The following is an 18,008-nucleotide window of genomic DNA, read 5'->3' as shown; positions in this document are numbered from 1 at the left end:
AAAACTAAGATAACCCTGCACAGAGCAAAACAAACCCACTCGATGAATTAGGAGCGGGGCAGCAATCCTTGCTGGGCCGTGCCTCCGACGGCCCACAAAAACCAGGGAGCCCAGCAGCCAGGTGATCTCCTCCTGTGCGTGGCCCTCAGAAAAAATAACTCTCCTCTGCGCTCCACTTCTCTGCTTCTTTCTTCTTCCTCCTCCCCCTGCTTGGCGAACCCGAGATACGGTGCCAAGGCCGGAGGCGCGGAAGAAGGGAACCCTCGGCGACCTCCATATGACACTTGAAATGACCATCATGGTATTCCTACCATACACAAAATGAATTGTGTACGTGCAGCTTGTACAAAGCCAGCAGCATTTCTAAGGGTGGTACCAAACCTATTCAAACAGTACAGATCAGTAAAGCTGTACAAATACAAACCCCAGCAGCGGCCTAAATCAGAATCAAAGCTACTGTTACTGAAACACAACATTTTCTTTACACATTAAACACTGCAGTTGTTGAGCTCCTACCAAATCCCGCCTCTCGGACTCTCAACTCAAGCAGGGGCTTCACTTGGACACGGAAATCAGTCTCGTTCGAGGATGCGCCTCTTCGAAAACGACAACCAGGATGCAGTAGAAACATAATCGAACGGTATCTACTGACAACAAGGTAAACAAATTTTACAACATTGTTTTCTCACATGTTCGACACAACTGTTTCCTGAAATCAGTATTACAGCATGAAACTGAAATAATACAAAAAAAGTACAGGGCCTCCTGAAGGCAATGAACACTGACATTTTCAGAACAGAAACCGTATCACGATATGGAAGTACAAGACTCGCAAATGATGTCTTAATAATTATAACATGCCAGAATTATTAAATCTAGAATGACATGGATGCACCATACCAGAATGCCACTGCAGAAAAAAGAACCACTATGCCGCATTCAGACACGAACCTCTGGAACGCGCGCCATCTTCTGGTGCATCCCGTTGATGTCCCACTGAGTTTTGAAGTCCCTGTGCAAGCGCAGCAGCCAAAGCTTCTTCAGGGAACCAAGGGATTCGATGCCTCGAGGGACCTTGTCAAGCTTCGACAACGAAACAACATACAGACCATCAATGCATGGAAGGGCGCCATCCATGATCTTCAGCTCGTTGACATGAGGCATGTCCTTTAATACAAGCGTCTTCAGCTGAGGAAAGGAACCTGCAGAAAGAACCAAGGCATTTGCACTGCGCATGTTGTTAAGTTTCAGATATGTGAGGTTCCGCAAGTGTGGTGCAAGCATCCCTAGTGGATCTTCATCTTCCCCAAGGTGACACCAGCTTAGTGCTAGATACTTGAGATTTTCCCCGTGGCTGCAGAATATCGGGCAGTCCAGCGTTCCCTTTGCCCATTTCCCTCTGATGATCAACTTGTGGAGATGTGCAGACCTTGGCTTGAGAGCCTCGAAACAAAGTGCCTCATTCTCATCCTTCCCGGAAAGAAGCAAGCTGGAAAGATGTTTCATATTTGACAGGGTGTCAAAAATATTTGCACAATCAGCAGAACTTATGTTGTCAATCCACAGAGTTCTAAGTTGCATCATTGTCTTCAGCTGCTCGGCCAAGTCCTTGCTCGCTTGGATGGTCTCAAGAGTCTGCAGCTCTTCAATACTGGACAGTTCTTTAGGTGCTTGAACTCCGATAAAGTACCGAAACTCCGTCTGCTTCTCGTCAGCAAATCTATCAGCAAATAGGTGCCGCAGATTCTTGAGCTTGACAATCCCACTTGGCAGTTTCTCAATTTTAGTTTGCTTGATGTCCAGAGTTTGCAGGTTAGATAGTTTCTCAACAGAGCTCGGGAGTGACCTGACCTTAGTGCGGCGTAAGCCAATGTAACGTAAATTGAAGAGTGTCCCTATCAATGCCGGTACTTCAGTGATTTCAGAGTCTTGTAGCTCGAGGACAGTCAGATAGCTGGATTTCGACAAAACTGAGGATAGCATGGCAGGTGTTGCTCCTAGCGACACTAGAGTTCGAAGACGTGGAAGTTCAATTTTCCGTGCAGTATTCTCTTTCCATCCACATGATGACAGACGACGAGCATCCATATCCATCTGTTGCATTGTGCCATAGTCGCTTGTGGATACAAACCGCTCCTCCCTTGCAATACAAAGAGCCAGCTCTCGCACAATATCATGCATCGTACAGGTGCTCACCCTTCCCAGTTCATCTCTATCCATGACTTCAAGCATATTGCGGTGGATCAGTTTCCTTAGGTTTTCCTCGGCCACCTCCTCTGGGGTGCTATTTCCTTTTCTCAACACAAAGCCTTCTGCAACCCAGAGCCTCACAAGGGTCTCACGTGACATTGGGTAGTCTTCCGAGAATAAGCTACAGTACAAGAAGCAGTTTCTGAGGTCTCCAGATAGGTCATGGTAGCTCAGATTCAAAACTGCCTTGACATGATCATTGTTCGACAGCTCAGTTGGAAGCTGATTGTATAATTGCTCCCAATCATATTGTGTCTGTGGCCTCGAAGACAAGAGGCCGCCAATCGATAAAATTGCTAGTGGCAGTCCCCGACACCTATGAACTATAGATTTAGCAGTTTCCAAAAGATAATCAGGACACTGCTGGTCCTTTTTGCTATAAAAGACCCTTCTGCAGAAGAGTTCAAATGCGTCATTGTCCCCCAAAGGCTTGAGATCGATACGACGTGACGAGTGAGCAACAGCAGCAACATGGTTATTCCGCGTTGTGATGATGATGCGACTTTCACGAGAATTCTGGAGTGCATCTCGCAGTTGATAGTACACGTCCTGGTTCCAGACATCATCCAAGACGAACAAACATTTCCTATCTTGAAGTGTTCGCTTTATTTCTTCCTTCAAGTCATACACATCCATCCGGTCAATGTTAGATGATGCTTGTTGTTCAGTGTAACCAACCTTCCTGAGTAACTTCCTCAACAGAGCTTCAACGGTGTAGGTCTGAGACACAACCACCCATGCATGAGCTTGGAAGTTGGCCTTTTCACGTTCATACACATTTGTGGTGAGGGTTGTTTTTCCCAAGCCACCCATACCTGACACTGTTATCACCCTACCGTCCATCTCATCCGAGTACAGCCATTCAGTCAGCATTCTCCTGTTATCTTCAATTCCAATCAGATCTTCATCTTTCACAAGTTCAGGGAAGCGATCTTGGGACCGTTGTCTTTCCACCTCACTAAGCGGGTCATGAACATACTGGGGTGGTTGTGACCACCCCTTGAGCTCGATTACTTGCTTGATGTCCTTCTCTATCTTGACTACCTCTTCGGTAATTTGACTGAAAACCAGGAGATAATGTGATCCTTTGAGGAAACGCTTCTTCAGAAAACCTTCTTCTGCCATTTGAAGAGAGTGATATGAGTATTTGTCCAGTACATCCTCAACGCGGTAGGCCAACTTCCTCACCTCCCCAATCCAACCCTTCATGAACTCATTGGTGAGGTACATTGTGCCAATCTCCCGTATGATATTGTTCATGGCTTTTAACTGAACCTCTATTTGCCCAATCTTGTCATTCAGATCAATCAGGTTACCAACTTTTGCTAACACCTTGGCCACCAAGGCCTTGGCAACCTCATCAGTTAAAACCTTCCCAATCTTTCCAAGAGCAAGGAGCACAGCCTCCGCCATTTGTGCTGAATAAAATAAACATAGATCACGTGTTAAATGGGACGATAACCAATTTCATCCCAAAAAAATTAGGTCGCAAACTAGCTTTTATATATATATATGTGTGTGTGTGTGTGTGTGTGTGTGTGTGTGTTCAGAGAGAAAATTTCTCTGATGCTTGATTTATTTCCACTAATTTTCCAACTCAAAATCTCTAGCGTTGTTGACACTTAACTCCACTGGTTTCATCATGCATGGACGGAATGTGTGGTTCTGTTGATATTTTAATAAGAATGTTATCAAAATATGAAGAGTGAAGATACCTTATGTCAATGTACCACTAGTAGATAAATAAACAATTATCACTCTTTGTCAGCTGACGCTAAGATAATTGATAGAACTGCTAATTGGGTGCGTATATTACATATAAGGAAAAAATATAGCATTGTGCTCATGGGCCTCATAAATGGTATTATGAATGAAGGAAAATTTTAGTCATGTTAATACATAATACAGAACTAAACGCGGTACATTTGATTTGCCTGACTTGACTTAATCGCTTAAATATAGTTGTGTCCACTATGGAACTTTAATGCTTACGATGGCATAAATAGCTGCAATTGTTATAAAAGTCAGCAAAATCGAAATGTTCTTCTATGAAGGAGGGAGTACTAAATACACCGCCACAAGAGAACACCTTGAAGGGCTATGTTGATTAAACATGTATCAAAGATGTCGAACCTCATATGCCGGTACAGCAAAATTAGAACTTGTATACCCCCCTAAGCCAACATGTCATAGGCATTGTGTGCCCCATATGTCAATATGTCATAGCCACGGTGGTGCCTAACTTTGCAGCCGAACACGAGGATTAAACCTGGTACGGGAACACGTGTTCGTAAAGCGTTTCTCGTTCTTCCGACATGTGGTTTTGGCTGTGTTGTGAAAATCACATTGCAAGCTGTGAAAGAGCTAGTCTGACTTGATACATACATACTGAAAGAGAAAAATCGTTACCTAACTGACGACGAAACTAGTAATCGGGCCAAGCAGGATAGCTTGAAAGCCGCGCTCACATGCCGATGATTCACATCAGAGTTTGCCGGAGGCTTCGGTCCTGCAGCATCAAAGAAGGGATGAGGAATGAGTATATCTGCAGTCAAGACAGGTTAGGAGCAGAGTGGGGAACTGCTGAAAGGCGGGCAGGAATCGGCCCAAATCAGAAGCGCATATCACACCCTGATAATATGGAGATTGGATTCGCCATCTCGGCGCGACGACCCAGGTCCGGCTGCCAGATCCAGAAGCACAAAGTGCGGCCTGGGCCGCCGGCGCAGTCCGACGAGCAAGCCCGGGCGGCCAGGGAGAGAGAGAGAGAGAGAGAGAGAGAGAGAGAGAGAGAGAGAGAGAGGGAGGCCTCCGGACAGAGCGCGGAATCAAAGCAGGACGAAGAAGAGGATCTAAGGAAGAGCGTGTGCGCACCTGCCTGTCGGTCGCAGTGGAGGTCGCTGGCGGGAGGAGGAGGAGGAGGAGGAGACCTTGACTTTGAGGATGATGCAGCGGGCTAGCTGCAGGTCCGTAGCTGAGCTGTGCTTCTTCTCCAAAGGCACCTTCCTCTCGAAAAATATCTTTGTTTTTTTTGGCATTTGTTGCCCCTTTTTCCTTTTTCCACCTTTAAAGATTCTGAGAAATCATTGTACGGCCTACTAGTACTACCTCCGTTCTGGTTTATTGGTTCCCTTTGTAATTTATGTTAAATTTTGATTAAGGAATTAACTAACAAAATGATAATGCATGTTAACAAAAATTATATCGTTGGATTCGTATTTGAACATAGTTTTCATTGATATAAGTTTTGGTGATATGCATGAATATTTTGTTATTTAAATTTATAGTCAAATTTTAACACTGATACAATGAGAATAAATAAACCAGGACGAAGGTAGTAGTGCGCAAGAGGCCGTGACACGCTATGCGCGTTACTGGGCTGTTGGCAAAGTACACGCTCTGCTTTCAAGGGAAAAACACAACGCAATCAGCTCCTCACGCCAGCAAGCTCTACTGCGACCGGCTCCGTTCTGGGCTCCTGCAGGACGTTTTTTTTTGCAAATAGTGCGGGCTGGTCAGCGTGAAGAATCCGTCGGCGCTGCTAACTGGGCTCACGCAAACCTGAAGATGCGCGGTGCTGGCGGCGGGAAGTTCGGATGTTGGTGTGGCCGGGCTTGGATTTCAGCGATTAAGGCTACCGGTGAAAACTGTCCTTCGTTTGTGGCTGGAGTCATGGACGTCGGCGCCTATACGCATCGTCCCCTTGCTACAAGCTCGATGTGCAGTCCTTACCTTTCTTCCATCGTGCTCCGGGGAAACCCTAGATCTGGTCTCCTAGACCAGAGGATGACGACGTTAATGGCTAAGCCTGGTGCTGCGCTCCCTCTTGAGGGCATCGTCTTGGAGTTACATGGTCAGAGGGACTCATGGCTCGTGGGTGGAGTGGATGTGCGTCAAACATCAAGGTTGTGCAGCATGAGCACTCTTCACATGTGAGGAGCGTCAGATCAACCATATTGGTCGTTTCTCGTGGAATCAGAGCAACATATGTCTTCTTCCGAAAGGGTATGTCGCCCCTCTTTGGTGTTGGCGAGGTTGACGAATATGCTCATGGCAGACCGTATTGATGCGATAATTTTCGTGTGCGCTCTGTTAGCGAGTGACGCTCGAGTGCCTGGCTATGTGTGTCGTGAACTGTCGGCTTTACTGGCATCTTGTATGTCATGTGATGCTTTAAACCTAGTTTAGCTAGATGTGGCTTGTCGTTGTTCAGGTTTTTGCCTGGTTTACTGAACGATTGTTTTTCCCTTTCTTCTTTTTTTAGCATCTGTCTTAGCGATGCATTCCTCCTTTGAGGATGATCTTGTAATACCCCTTTCTAATCAATAAATTTGGTAGCTCTCCTGCCAACATCTAAAGACAATTACTTTCTTTTTTCCATTTTATTTTAGGCTTAGCTCTAGAATTGGTTGATTTCCATTTGTAAACTCACTCTGCTGCGTGGGATTAATTTCCTTGTGAATAGCGCTGCTCTCCTCATTCTGGTTGGACAATGGGTGAGACTTGGGGAGATGATGTAATTACTTCGTACTCTCTTCATTTTAGAATATAAGGTGCATCAATTTTTATGACAGTCAAACATATATACTCCACAATATGTTTAAACAAGATTATAGAATAAAACATCGACATTCACAATACAAAATAAATAAAATATGAAAAATGCCTTTTCATGATAGATCTAATGATACAAATTTGCTATTATAGTAGATATTAATATATATTTTTCTAAAACCTAGTCAAACATGCATGAGTTTGACTTTCAAAAAAACTAATACAACTTATATTATGAAATAAAGGAAGTTTTTTTTTTTGAGGAATATGAAATAGAGGAAGGAATTGCTTACTGAACACTGCTAGGCGCGGGCCGACCGCGCCAAGAAAGCGCTGGTCACACGTGCACCATCAGATCGACACATTAATTCACATCCATTAGATCTAATGCTCCACGTCATCCTTTTTCTCACCATTTCGTTTGGAAAAAACCAGAGAAACTCCCCACACGCATCCTCCATGACTCCATCCTGTTGGGTCGCTCATGTGGTACAAATCGTCGTATGCGTGCGACATGCGGACTACTGCAACGCCGCGCTTGCATCACCATCGTTGCTGGTGAGGTCGAAAAACACCCGCCACCGAGCTCGTCGAGTCGCCGCTCGACTTGCCCGCCACTAGACCTTGCAGCAAATGCAAGCCGGGGGTGCGGTGCGCACGGCTCCCTCGTCACACCTCCGATGCCACCATCCCAGCACATTGCCGATTTCACAGCTCCTCCAGGCCGCGGATTCAACTCCCTAGGGCTACGGTTGTAGCATCCGTTCAAGCGTCGTTGGCGGTCACGGTCATCAGCTCCGTTGGGTTGCGGTTGCAGCTTTGTCACTTGTCGGTCGCAGCTCCCGTCATAGTCACCACAGCTTCCCCGCTGTGAATGATTGCAATTGCATATCCACGGCTGCAGCTCTGTCTGCAACAAATGCAGCTTCACCGACAACGGATGCAGCGGGTGCAGCACCGCCTTCCGGGTGGCTGCCACACCTCTGCCATGTTGTCGTAGCATCGCCCCAGCAATCCGAACACCATTGTATGGCGGTTTCAGCACCTTTGTTGGGTGGTTCTAGCACCTCCACCATGTCGTCACAACACCTCATTCGACGGTTGCAGCATCCTCCTCGTTGGATGTATCATATACAGTTGTTGGTCCCGGCACCGTGTGGTGCCGATCCCAAGTACGGATCTGGGTGGTAGTAGTACCCCGCGGAGGCGCCTACACCCTACTCCGCACGGGCGTATCGGCATCACAATAGATCCGGCAGCTCGCACAACTGCGGCTCCCCTCACTCGTGCAACTTTGGCACTCAACATTAGTGGCCCCGGTCACTCCCCACCCCTGGCCCCACCTCCCTTGTAGTTCATCCTTCCCCTGTGGGCCCCTGGCTATGTGTCGTGCGCAAGGAGAGGTGGAGGACACACGCGTGAGGCGGGCGGCGGAGAACGTGGCCGTCGGGTGATTTAGAAGGTTTCCCTTGCTTAATTAAGGAGGAAAGTGAAGATTTTTATGGTGTTAAGGTTCAAATCTTTTTTCGAAAGGGGGTTAACCCCGGGCTCTGCTTCATATGATGCACAGAACCATGTAAAGGTTCAAATCTACTGGTGACTCTTAATCCAGATTTGTTTTCAAGCAAATCTACAACGGTATAGGAGTTTTTGAAGATGGGACCCAAATAATAATACAGAGGAACTATTTTCTAGTTTATTTTTGTATTACCTTGCCAATTTTCAGAGGGAATTCAGTCACATAGTTCTTCTTTGTTTTGCTAGATATTGAAGCTTATGTATATTTGCTGATAGTAGACTTCAACACGAAGAAGATTGTTCTTACTGGCACGTCCTCTGCATAATCACCTCTGCCCATGGGTTCCTAGAGACCTCATAAGAGCATCTACAGTCGGACTTGGTAAAGTTGGGCTCTCAAACGTCCGTAGACGCGCTTGACGTGTCCGCGGACAGTGATTGGGCGGTCCTCAAATTCTACCATTTGCAACCACATATCTTATTTTCAAAATAACTATTACATGCACGTCAATCATCACGTCCGTCTTGGACCGGCAGGCCTGTCAAAACACACCGAAAATTGCTCATACTTAAGATTTTCACAACCGTATTAGTCCCCCCTCACCGCATGATCGTCTAGAAGCGATAAGCTTTTGACATCATTGCATCCTTTAATTGTTAAGAAGATAGACTGTAACTATGAATCTTCTATGCTTATCACATAGAAGATTCATAGTCTGGGTCTATCTCCTTGAGAACGGAAACATTAATGTTAGTATTGCTTTTTTTTAATCACAACGTGTCGATAAAACTCGATGAACAAAATAAAAATCTACTATCATTGTAGTAGCTAGGGCTCGGTTTTTTGTGACCGATCAGTGATCGGCCCGTCCGCCCGGGCGTTTGAGGCGGGTTTGGGGTGCCCGGCTGTAGATCAAATAAGTGTTCCGAGGATCTTCGTCGTTCGTTGCTTTTTTTCCCACTGAACCCACATCGCCGGAAGGCCTGAAATAAATCCAGAAAAATGCGAGCACCAATGTCAAGTCTAGGACTTGAACTCTGGTGGGCTGGGGATAACACCTTCCTCCTAACCATCCAACCACAGGTTGGTTCTCCGTCGGTCGCTTTCTTATAAACAAGAGATGGGGTTAATATACTTCCAACAATAGTTTTGGTAGGCTCTGTTTCATTCGTATAAGATTCCAAAAGGTACAAAAAGGAACATGCTGGATTAAATGTAGAGAGAAGAAATCCTTAGGGAAAAATACTATACATTCAATTCTACATATCAAATAACCAACACGAGGGACCCTGCAAAAAAAAATAACCAACACGAGGAAAAATTCAAAGAGTTGTAATCTTCCAAATTTCGTATGAAAATCCTTGAATCAAATAGGTCATTAAAGATATTTTTTTAAACAGGGCATGAAGGGCTCAGTCTATTGATTAAAGCAGAAGAGAATTGTCCGGTTAATTAGCGGAAAACCGAGCAAAACCTGTTACAACACACCTAAACCGCCATCATGAGACATGGCCATGCATAGGGCACTGCCGACCACTCTTGTAGGTACATAAGGTACTACATGATGTATATGTAATAAACCACTATAGTTACATCCAACATTTATTTACATAGGATAACTCGACATTTCCACTATCTGTTTACGGCTCATTGCAGAGCACGCGATCCTGTACTGTTGAGCTCGTTCTGAACATAGATGCCATTGTTCTTCAGGAAGCCAGAGTACCAGCGAGCAGAGAGCTTGGCTTGTCGTGGCCGCGCCTCATCGCTAAAATCAACACGGTATAGGCCGTACCGTGACTTGGGCCCTGCAAAGAACTCGAAGACGTCTAGGAAGGACCACACAAAGTAGCCTTTTACGTTTGCTCCATTCCTGAAGAGCAAAACTACGTTAGGATAAAAATGTTTGAATCCTAGAAATTTTGCGAAAAGGCAGTGCTGTTAACTTGCACTACATTCTTGGTGACTTTTGTTGAATGGCTGACCTTACTGCCCTCAGTGTGCTACCCATGTAGCTCTTCAAGTATTCGATCCTTTCGGTGTCATCGAGAGTGTCATTAGATGCAACACCTGGGGAGATGAAGGGCAAGGCAGAGGATATTATTGAAATTACAATGAACTAGGAGCTGTGATGTTTGCATAAACATTGTGACATAATTTTATCTAGATATGTAGAACGGAAAATTGGAGATCGTTGCAACTAGACTAGATCGACTTGCCATTCTCTTGCACATAGATAGGAAGGTTCCCATAGGCTTTCGTAAGGTACTGCAACACATATTGCAATCCTTCCGGGTCACTTTGAGAAGATGATGGGACATTCTGCAATCAAAAGAAATTATTGTATATATTTATCACAACTCATAAGTTGGACAATATCTTGCCAAATAATTTGAACTCTAAGAGTAGTTATATATTTTTAGTATCTTGTTAGATTAGAATTTGTAATATGAAGAAATCATGTCTAAAAATAGTTCAGGCTAGTGGTTTCTCTAACAAGCATTGTTGAAAAAATTACCTTGCTACTTCCTGGGATTGTTTTAGAAGCTGCATCACAAGAACAAATATTATGTTAGCACCCGGCCAATGGGTTACTCAAATTTGTGTGCATTTTGAGAAGTGGCAACAAATTATTTGGTCAATATATACATAAATAGTCTGCTTTTTAGAAGAAAAAAACATTCATCACTATGTTATACGAGATAAATGAAATGCATTGCCCACTCCTTCTGCCTACAATTAATGAACAATGCATATAGTTTGTTTACCTCTTTGGTAAAGAGACATGTCTGCTGAATAGTCGCGAGTGCCTTTGTCTAAAGGACGATCATTAACATACATGGAATAGTAGTGGTTTATTCCTATGAAATCAACAGTTCCCTTGACAACTTGAGATTGAGATTTTGTAAAGGATGGAAGTCGAGACCCAACATTTTTCTTCATCACATCTGGGTAATCTCCAGACACCAGGGGCTCTAGTATCCTAGAAAAGCATCACAAGCTGGTTAGCTGCATACTTATTGTGAACTCTCTAGAAGATGGAAATAAACATAAGAGTCCAAATAATGTTACCATCCGAACACGAAGTCTAAGTATCTTTTAGCTGCTTCTACATCCACATCAGAGTTCGTCATAGGATAACTCCAAGAAGAGTAAACATTTATGCCAACACCTCCCTTTTGGGCAGCCTACTTGCAAGAGTATTTTTATGTACACATAAAAGTTAGCATGTGAAAATACATCAAGAAGCAAAATTAAAAGAGCAGTCTTTTTATTGTCCATGAGATTAATGTGTCGAAACTGCCTAGAACATGATAATCTTGTACACACAAATTGTAATCATGGAGACACTGAAAACAGTGTATAGTGAACCAGTACTTTCTTCACAAATATTAACCAGATAGTGATTAATGAATCTTAGATTAAAACAGAAAGGTTAATATTTTATTCCTTAAAGAAAACAGAGTAAACATGCCGGAAAATGGCTTCACTTTTAGTTTTGGACACACGATGACTCACTTGATATTTTTCTCGGTAAAGTCTGGTAGCTGATGCATGAGCCAGTATCATGTTATGAGCTGCTATGTATGGTTCCACAGTTGAGTTTCCCACTGTACAATTTGTTATTCCAAATGGGTTGGAGCAACGTCCGGGTGCAAATAGTGCATTGTCGTAAGACCCTAGTGCGCTGACATTAGGTTCATCTATCGTTGTCCAGTATGAAACCCTGTCTCCGAACTCCCTAAAGCACACGTCCGCAAATGCTGTGAAATCTTCCCTGCATTTTTCAATGCCACTGGTGAGGAAATGGAAAGTAGAAATCAACTAAACATTGTCAGGGCATTTTGCATAAGCCACCTCCATTATCTATTAAAGAAAGGCTGCTTATATTTAGCTTTTGAGCAATTTCACCGTTACAAAATGGAAAGTTGCGGGAGCTTACACAATTTTAGGGCTTAACCATCCGGCATACTCATCGTCCAAAACTTGCGGGAAATCGAGATGGGAAAGCATAACATGGACTTGAATCCCTAAAGAATTGTGAAGGAACTCAAGATAACGAAGAAGAAAAATAAAGAAATTGTCAACTATGACATATTTGTCATTGTTGCGCATATACGATATAGTTGTTGAAAGATGGTTTTTGTGTCGGTGCATGATAATTTATGCAGATTAGTATACCATGTTGCACTAGCTCATTTATAAGGTTGTTGTAGTACTCCAAGCCTTTTGGATTGACGGCTCCCCTCCCATCTGCAGTTCTCAATTTTGAAACCAAAGATCAAACATTTATGTAGATGTTTTGACTACTGGGATAGAAATATTGTGGAATGCTTTCATACTTGGTATAAGCCTTGACCAGGAGATAGAGAATCTGTAAGCCTCTAGGTTAGTGTCAACCATGAGCTTGACATCATCCTGAAACATGAGGTGATGTCATTATTAGTGTACAACAAAGGAACAACAACCTAATCCTCTCCATCTATGGAATATTGAGAAACTTCAACCACAACAAAACAGAGTATAATATGTTTGTTTTTCTGATATAATTCTTTTTTTTTTGTGGGATTCTGTAAGATCAAATTAATAGGGAGAAGAAATTCAAGTTCCACCAGGTAAATTTAACCGTAATTACCTTGTACTTGTGGTACCCATCAGCAGCGACATCGCCTGTGCTTTTATCCGACATTTTCCCTGGCATGAGAAGGAGAATATTGTCAAACCAAGTTTTACCAGGATGCTGAATTTGGTCAGAATACTGACAAAAAGGCTTTTTTAAGGCAGAACGAACAGGTTAATTAGTTTAGTTACCTGCTTGAGTGAAGGTGTCCCAGACGCTTGGGCTCCTGCCATCCTCAGCCACAGCACCCTCATACTGCATAAAAGAAAAACAGAGCAAACTAACCATAGAAGCAGAGCAAGAGAAGCCAGATAAAATGCGCAAGAGGTAAACCAGAGCCACATATACGAGTTGAAAACTAAATAACCAGAGCCACATAAAACTAACTAAAACATGCAGAAGATGATAATCTGCTTGTGTGGTTGTTGACTTGTTAGGCTTCGCTGTGAGAGCTGGTGGGTTGGATCCTAGCGAACACTTGCTTTCGTTGGCTTGTTTGCTCTGTTCAGATGAGAAGCAGGGCCCATAGCCTTTCATCTAAAATATGCGCAACAAAACAAAATTCAGTTCGAGCCCGAACTAATCTGGATCGTCCGTTACCTGGTACGCCGAGGTGGCGGCTCCGAAGACGAATTCCTGCGGGAAGTCGCTCCTCGTGAAGCCAAGAACAGGGGCCGCGCCATGGGCGGCGGCTAGAAGGAACAGGAGCAAGAGGAAGAAGAAGGCCATGGTAACGGGCTGTACTGATGATACGTGTTTTCGTGGCCATGGCAGCTTATAGGACGGCCTCGCTCATCATGCATGATGAAACAGTGATGGCCGATGGGTCATTACATTTTTGAGAGCAACGAATGAACAAACCACGTGTGTCACCAGGCTGGTCCATTAATTAACACCGAACGGTTGAACCAGACGGGCGAGACAGGGACGGGGTGGTGCCTGGTCGGGTGTTACTGTGTCAGGATAATCTTGTGCTTATAATGTCTAATCCTACTCCTACTGCTAAAGGCAGTAGCTAGCTGTAAGTTGAGCTGCAAAATCAGCAAGCTATGGCAGATATGTAGATTAGCTGTAAAATTAGTTTTTCACTCTCTCTACTAGGGAATCGGGGGAGGCGCTTGAAGGTTCGAGAACGAGGAGAAAGCGAACCGTTTTATCGCTCAACTCTGTCATTGTCTAATGTGTAGATCACGGGTTTTCAACTAACGGCGTTGTTTTCATAAACTTGCTAAGGCGTAGTTCTTCAGAGTTGTGGCTTATAGCAGTGGAAAACATGCTTGTGCGTATTCTAGAAGAAGAAAAATTGCGGTGAAAGTAAGCGCTTTAGAATAAGTTATCCAGTTCTTTTCAGTTTCTGTCGCTTTAGCTTAGTTTCTGATATACCCGGTGATAAGTCTGTAATGCGCCTATAATTCTCTTCTTATGAAGTGGTATTGAGTTATTTCTTAGTGTTTTGCTGCACATATGAACATAGACTCAATTTTTCGAAATGAAGATCATTGTCGCACGTACGAATATCATGCAAACATCATTGTCGCACATACGAATACCATACAAACATCATTGTCGCACATACTAACTGAAAAATGATTTGTTATCTTGTTAGGCTTCCCTGTTAGAGCTGGTGGACCCCAGCGAATAACCGTTTGTTCGTTTGTTTTGCTTACATGAGAAGCTGCAGGGTCCACAGCCATTCGTATAAAATATGCACAAAAAAACCAAATTTCAGTTCAAATCGGAACTAATTTGGATCATTCGTTACCTGGTATGCGGAGGTGGCGGCTCCGAAGACGAACTCCGGCGGGAAGTCGCTCCTCGTGAAGCCAACAACAGCAGGAGCAGAAGAGAGGAGCAACAGCAGGGAGAAGACGGCAATGGCAGCCATTGCTGCTGCAACAAGATCGATTCGATCACCTACCTTCTCTGCACTACCCAGGTACCGTACTATGTTTCTTCTTAACCCTGGCGATCTTTATAGTACAACCTCAGTAGCTTTCAAACAAGAACAGTTGCTATCCTCTCCAAGATAATATCTGCTGGACCACAGTGCTGAAGATCACCCTTATCCACCCCAGCGGCCATTTGACGCACACATTCGTGGTAGATTGTGGCCGCAGTGCTCACTCTCATGTACTCTTGTGGCCTTGGTAAGTGGTAACTGATAAGACCGGACTTGGCGCCACAACTTTTTTTGAAAGCGGACAGGCAAGTGGCCGGGAGGGAATCAGCCCCAAACGGGCAAACACTTATAGCGCCATATAAGGGACAAATCGCCCACGCGCGCCCCACATGGGCCGGGCGCATTATCGCTTTCTTTTTTTATCATTTTCCTTTTTGCTGTTTCTTTCTCATTTTTCTTCTCTATTTTTTTGGGTTAAATGCATCAATGGTTTTGAGAGATACATGGACACTTCTCATTACCATGTGAATACTTTCTCAAAACATGACAAATATATCAACACATGAATACTTTTTTTATACATGCAATTATTATTTTAAATGCACGACCATTTATATTTATATGCCTGGACATTTTTCCTTGCCACTATTGAACACTTCTCTTCACATATAGAATAAAAATATAAAAACACCTTTTGAAATTATATGACAGTTTCATGTAGTATGTGAGCTTCTTTTGGCAACACATGACGTTTTTTCACTCATTCGATATATAAAACTAGTGAAACGGACTTATTTTTCAGACAATGTTGTTATAAAAATGTTTGTGTATTGTTGAGTTGCATATGAGTGGGCCCATTACTAATCATTTTGGCGATTTTTCCTGTATTACCCGTGCTATAAGTCTGTTGGGGTGCCCGCAAAGTTAGTCCAACACATATTCTACCACGAGCCCAAAAAGGCAAGTTTAATCACGAACGACCACATTGAACTCGACTAGCCTAATCCAACACGATAATGACAAACCATACACTTTCCTGTGAAAAATAACAAATTATGCACTCTCAAAACGTGCTCCAGAAGAGGCACCTATCTCACTACCTGCAACTCTTGGGCATCCAAACTTCCTCCCACATAACCTAATTTCAGAGGCCTCCAACCCATCACCAAAAAGCCCAAACAACTAAGAGGAAAATTTCAACTCTCGGCCCTCCCTTGTTTCGACTCTCGACTGCTTCATGCCTGACGCTGGCTTCCTCCTCTTCTCCAGTAGACCTCCCACTCTACTCCCCCACCCCCTATCCACCTCATTGTTGGGCTGCCCACAATGGCTCCCACCTTCACCGCCCTCCATCACGTCCTTGGTTTTCACTGCCCTCCATGGCACCACCCTCCGCCACATGCCTCATGTCTCCTAGTCCTCGCTTGCTCACCTGTGCCTTTTGCTTCCTTGACTCCCTACCGCATGCCTACTAGCTACGTCCATGTCATCGCGACTCGTCTCGTCTCTATGTCCTGCTTCTCGTTGTCATGACAGCTCCTCAGCGGGATATCGACCTCACACAAAAGTTGTTGAACCAGCGGTCAAGATGTTTTATTTGCAAATTTTAATATTTTTTTGCATATGAAAACAACATGTATATCTTGAGATGGTCAAAATTGCAATTGCAAAATAGTTGTACATGTGAGATGGTCAAAATTGCAATTGCAAAATAGTTGTATATGTGAGATGATTGAAATTGCAATTAAGAAATAATTGTATACTGGTAAGTAGCTCATGCGTTGCAATGGAAAACATAATTTTATGTACAGAGTAAGTACACTTAGAATGAAATCACGCGCTCTGTTTCTTGGACATGACAGAAAGCAACAATCTTGCAAGTAAGAAGGAGGTAGGGTTTAGAGTAATAAGCAAAGCAAAGTCACTTGGAAAGAACTCCTTGAATAGTTGCAATCAAAGCGTATGTCAAGAATCCAAAGGAACACTCTCTCACAAACACAAAGGATCAGGATGTGGTGAGAGAGACGATCTTGAGGAGAAGGGATTCAAGAAAGGGGGAGTTCTTGCCTGGCAAAGAATTAAGAAGTCAATCATGGAATCACCCAATGCTTCATTTTCCTATTCTTGCCTTGGATCTCCTTTTCTCCATGTGGTTGATAGATGAACCGTGCAATGGATGAGGTGGACTAAAGTAGTTGGCAAGGAGTGAAATGGGTGAGATGAAATAGATGAGGTGGTTGTTGGGGGTTACCAACTCGAAGGGGTATGGTAGAGAATATATAGAGGGGAGGAGATCCAAAATCTAACCATTATACATAAAGTAACATAGGCTTGAAAGCACTGGTAGAAAACCAACAAAACTATCGATCCAAATAAAATAAATTTGAATGTCCAGGGTAGTGGAGATAAATCAGATATAGTACTCGGTAGTACCGATTGAAAATGACTGGTGGCTGCGAACACAAAAAGGTTAACACCTTTTCTATTGGATAGAACGACTCAGAAGTGCCAGCAAAATAGATAGCTCCGTAGTACCGCACAAAAAGGAACCACTGCAAGGTTTGAGAAAATACGCAGAAAAATAGTCACATCTCTGAAGTATCGGAAAACACAAGTGGATGTATCAGGTTATACTGCGAGAAATATAAGCAAGTCGAGATGACTCAAAAGTGCCGATGAAATTTGATGCTCGAAAGTGTCAAACAAACAAAAGGTTTTAGTAAGTGGAATGTTTGAGCTGGTAGTTCCAGAACAAAAATATTGGTGCTTCTAAGCAGTTAAATCTTGGTTTTCTATTTGAGCACGAATAACACTAAGTAGCTCTGTAGTACCAGAAGAAAATCTTTAGAAGTCAAGACACTTATAGAAATTTGGAATTGCTTTGACTTTGGACCCGTTCTTGGAATTCAAACCAAAATCTTTTCTTTTGCCCCTCTTCATAGTATGGTTGTTGTTCCGGGCGGGAGTGTTCGGTTCCGATGGTTTAGGTCATTCGCCGTGGGGATGCGGGTGGGTTTTTTATCGGCCCGACTAGAGTATGATTTTTTTTTCTTATATTCAATTCACCTGCTCAAGCAAACGGCTTATGTACTGCCAAAAAAAGACATGAGCATCGATCATCGTTGTCCGTTGTTAGTAAATACAAGTTAATGCAGACGCAATAC

At 43.6% G+C, this 18,008-nt stretch overlaps 2 protein-coding genes across 10 annotated transcripts; both read right to left on the bottom strand.

Moving 5' to 3' along the window:
• Window positions 1-659: 659 nt before the first annotated feature.
• LOC109779810 (disease resistance protein RPM1) lies at window positions 660-5,304 on the bottom strand. Of its 6 annotated transcripts, none has more exons than XM_020338430.4 (4): window positions 5,125-5,264; window positions 4,660-4,759; window positions 4,384-4,577; window positions 660-3,668 (listed from the first exon to the last, which is right to left on the bottom strand). In XM_020338430.4, the coding sequence occupies exon 4, from the start codon at window positions 3,661-3,663 to the stop codon at window positions 940-942; it is 2,724 nt and encodes a 907-aa protein (XP_020194019.1). In that variant the 5' UTR covers window positions 3,664-3,668; window positions 4,384-4,577; window positions 4,660-4,759; window positions 5,125-5,264; the 3' UTR covers window positions 660-939. The 6 variants fall into 6 exon arrangements, with proteins under 6 accessions (XP_020194019.1, XP_073367232.1, XP_020194020.1 ...); XM_073511131.1 differs by having other exon boundaries at window positions 5,129-5,241; XM_020338431.4 differs by lacking the exon at window positions 5,125-5,264 and adding an exon at window positions 4,881-5,001.
• Window positions 5,305-9,479: 4,175 nt separating this feature from the next.
• Window positions 9,480-17,183, bottom strand: LOC109779811 (beta-glucosidase 5). 4 transcript variants are annotated; one of them, XM_020338433.4, is made up of 13 exons: window positions 16,912-17,183; window positions 13,136-13,199; window positions 12,960-13,018; window positions 12,667-12,742; window positions 12,506-12,577; window positions 12,267-12,354; window positions 11,843-12,101; window positions 11,396-11,511; window positions 11,092-11,306; window positions 10,842-10,870; window positions 10,543-10,645; window positions 10,309-10,393; window positions 9,480-10,196 (listed from the first exon to the last, which is right to left on the bottom strand). In XM_020338433.4, the coding sequence occupies exons 1-13, from the start codon at window positions 16,936-16,938 to the stop codon at window positions 9,971-9,973; spliced, it is 1,419 nt and encodes a 472-aa protein (XP_020194022.1). In that variant the 5' UTR covers window positions 16,939-17,183; the 3' UTR covers window positions 9,480-9,970. The 4 variants fall into 4 exon arrangements, with proteins under 4 accessions (XP_020194022.1, XP_020194021.1, XP_045091093.1 ...); XM_020338432.4 differs by having other exon boundaries at window positions 14,707-17,093; XM_045235158.2 differs by lacking the exon at window positions 16,912-17,183 and adding an exon at window positions 13,545-15,376.
• Window positions 17,184-18,008: the final 825 nt, after the last annotated feature.

Source organism: Aegilops tauschii, chromosome 3 (assembly GCF_002575655.3).
Source record: "Aegilops tauschii subsp. strangulata cultivar AL8/78 chromosome 3, Aet v6.0, whole genome shotgun sequence".
Classification (NCBI taxonomy): Eukaryota; Viridiplantae; Streptophyta; class Magnoliopsida; order Poales; family Poaceae; genus Aegilops; species Aegilops tauschii.
Note: the sequence above shows the minus strand (reverse complement) of the source record. Positions and strands in the feature narration are given on the sequence as shown.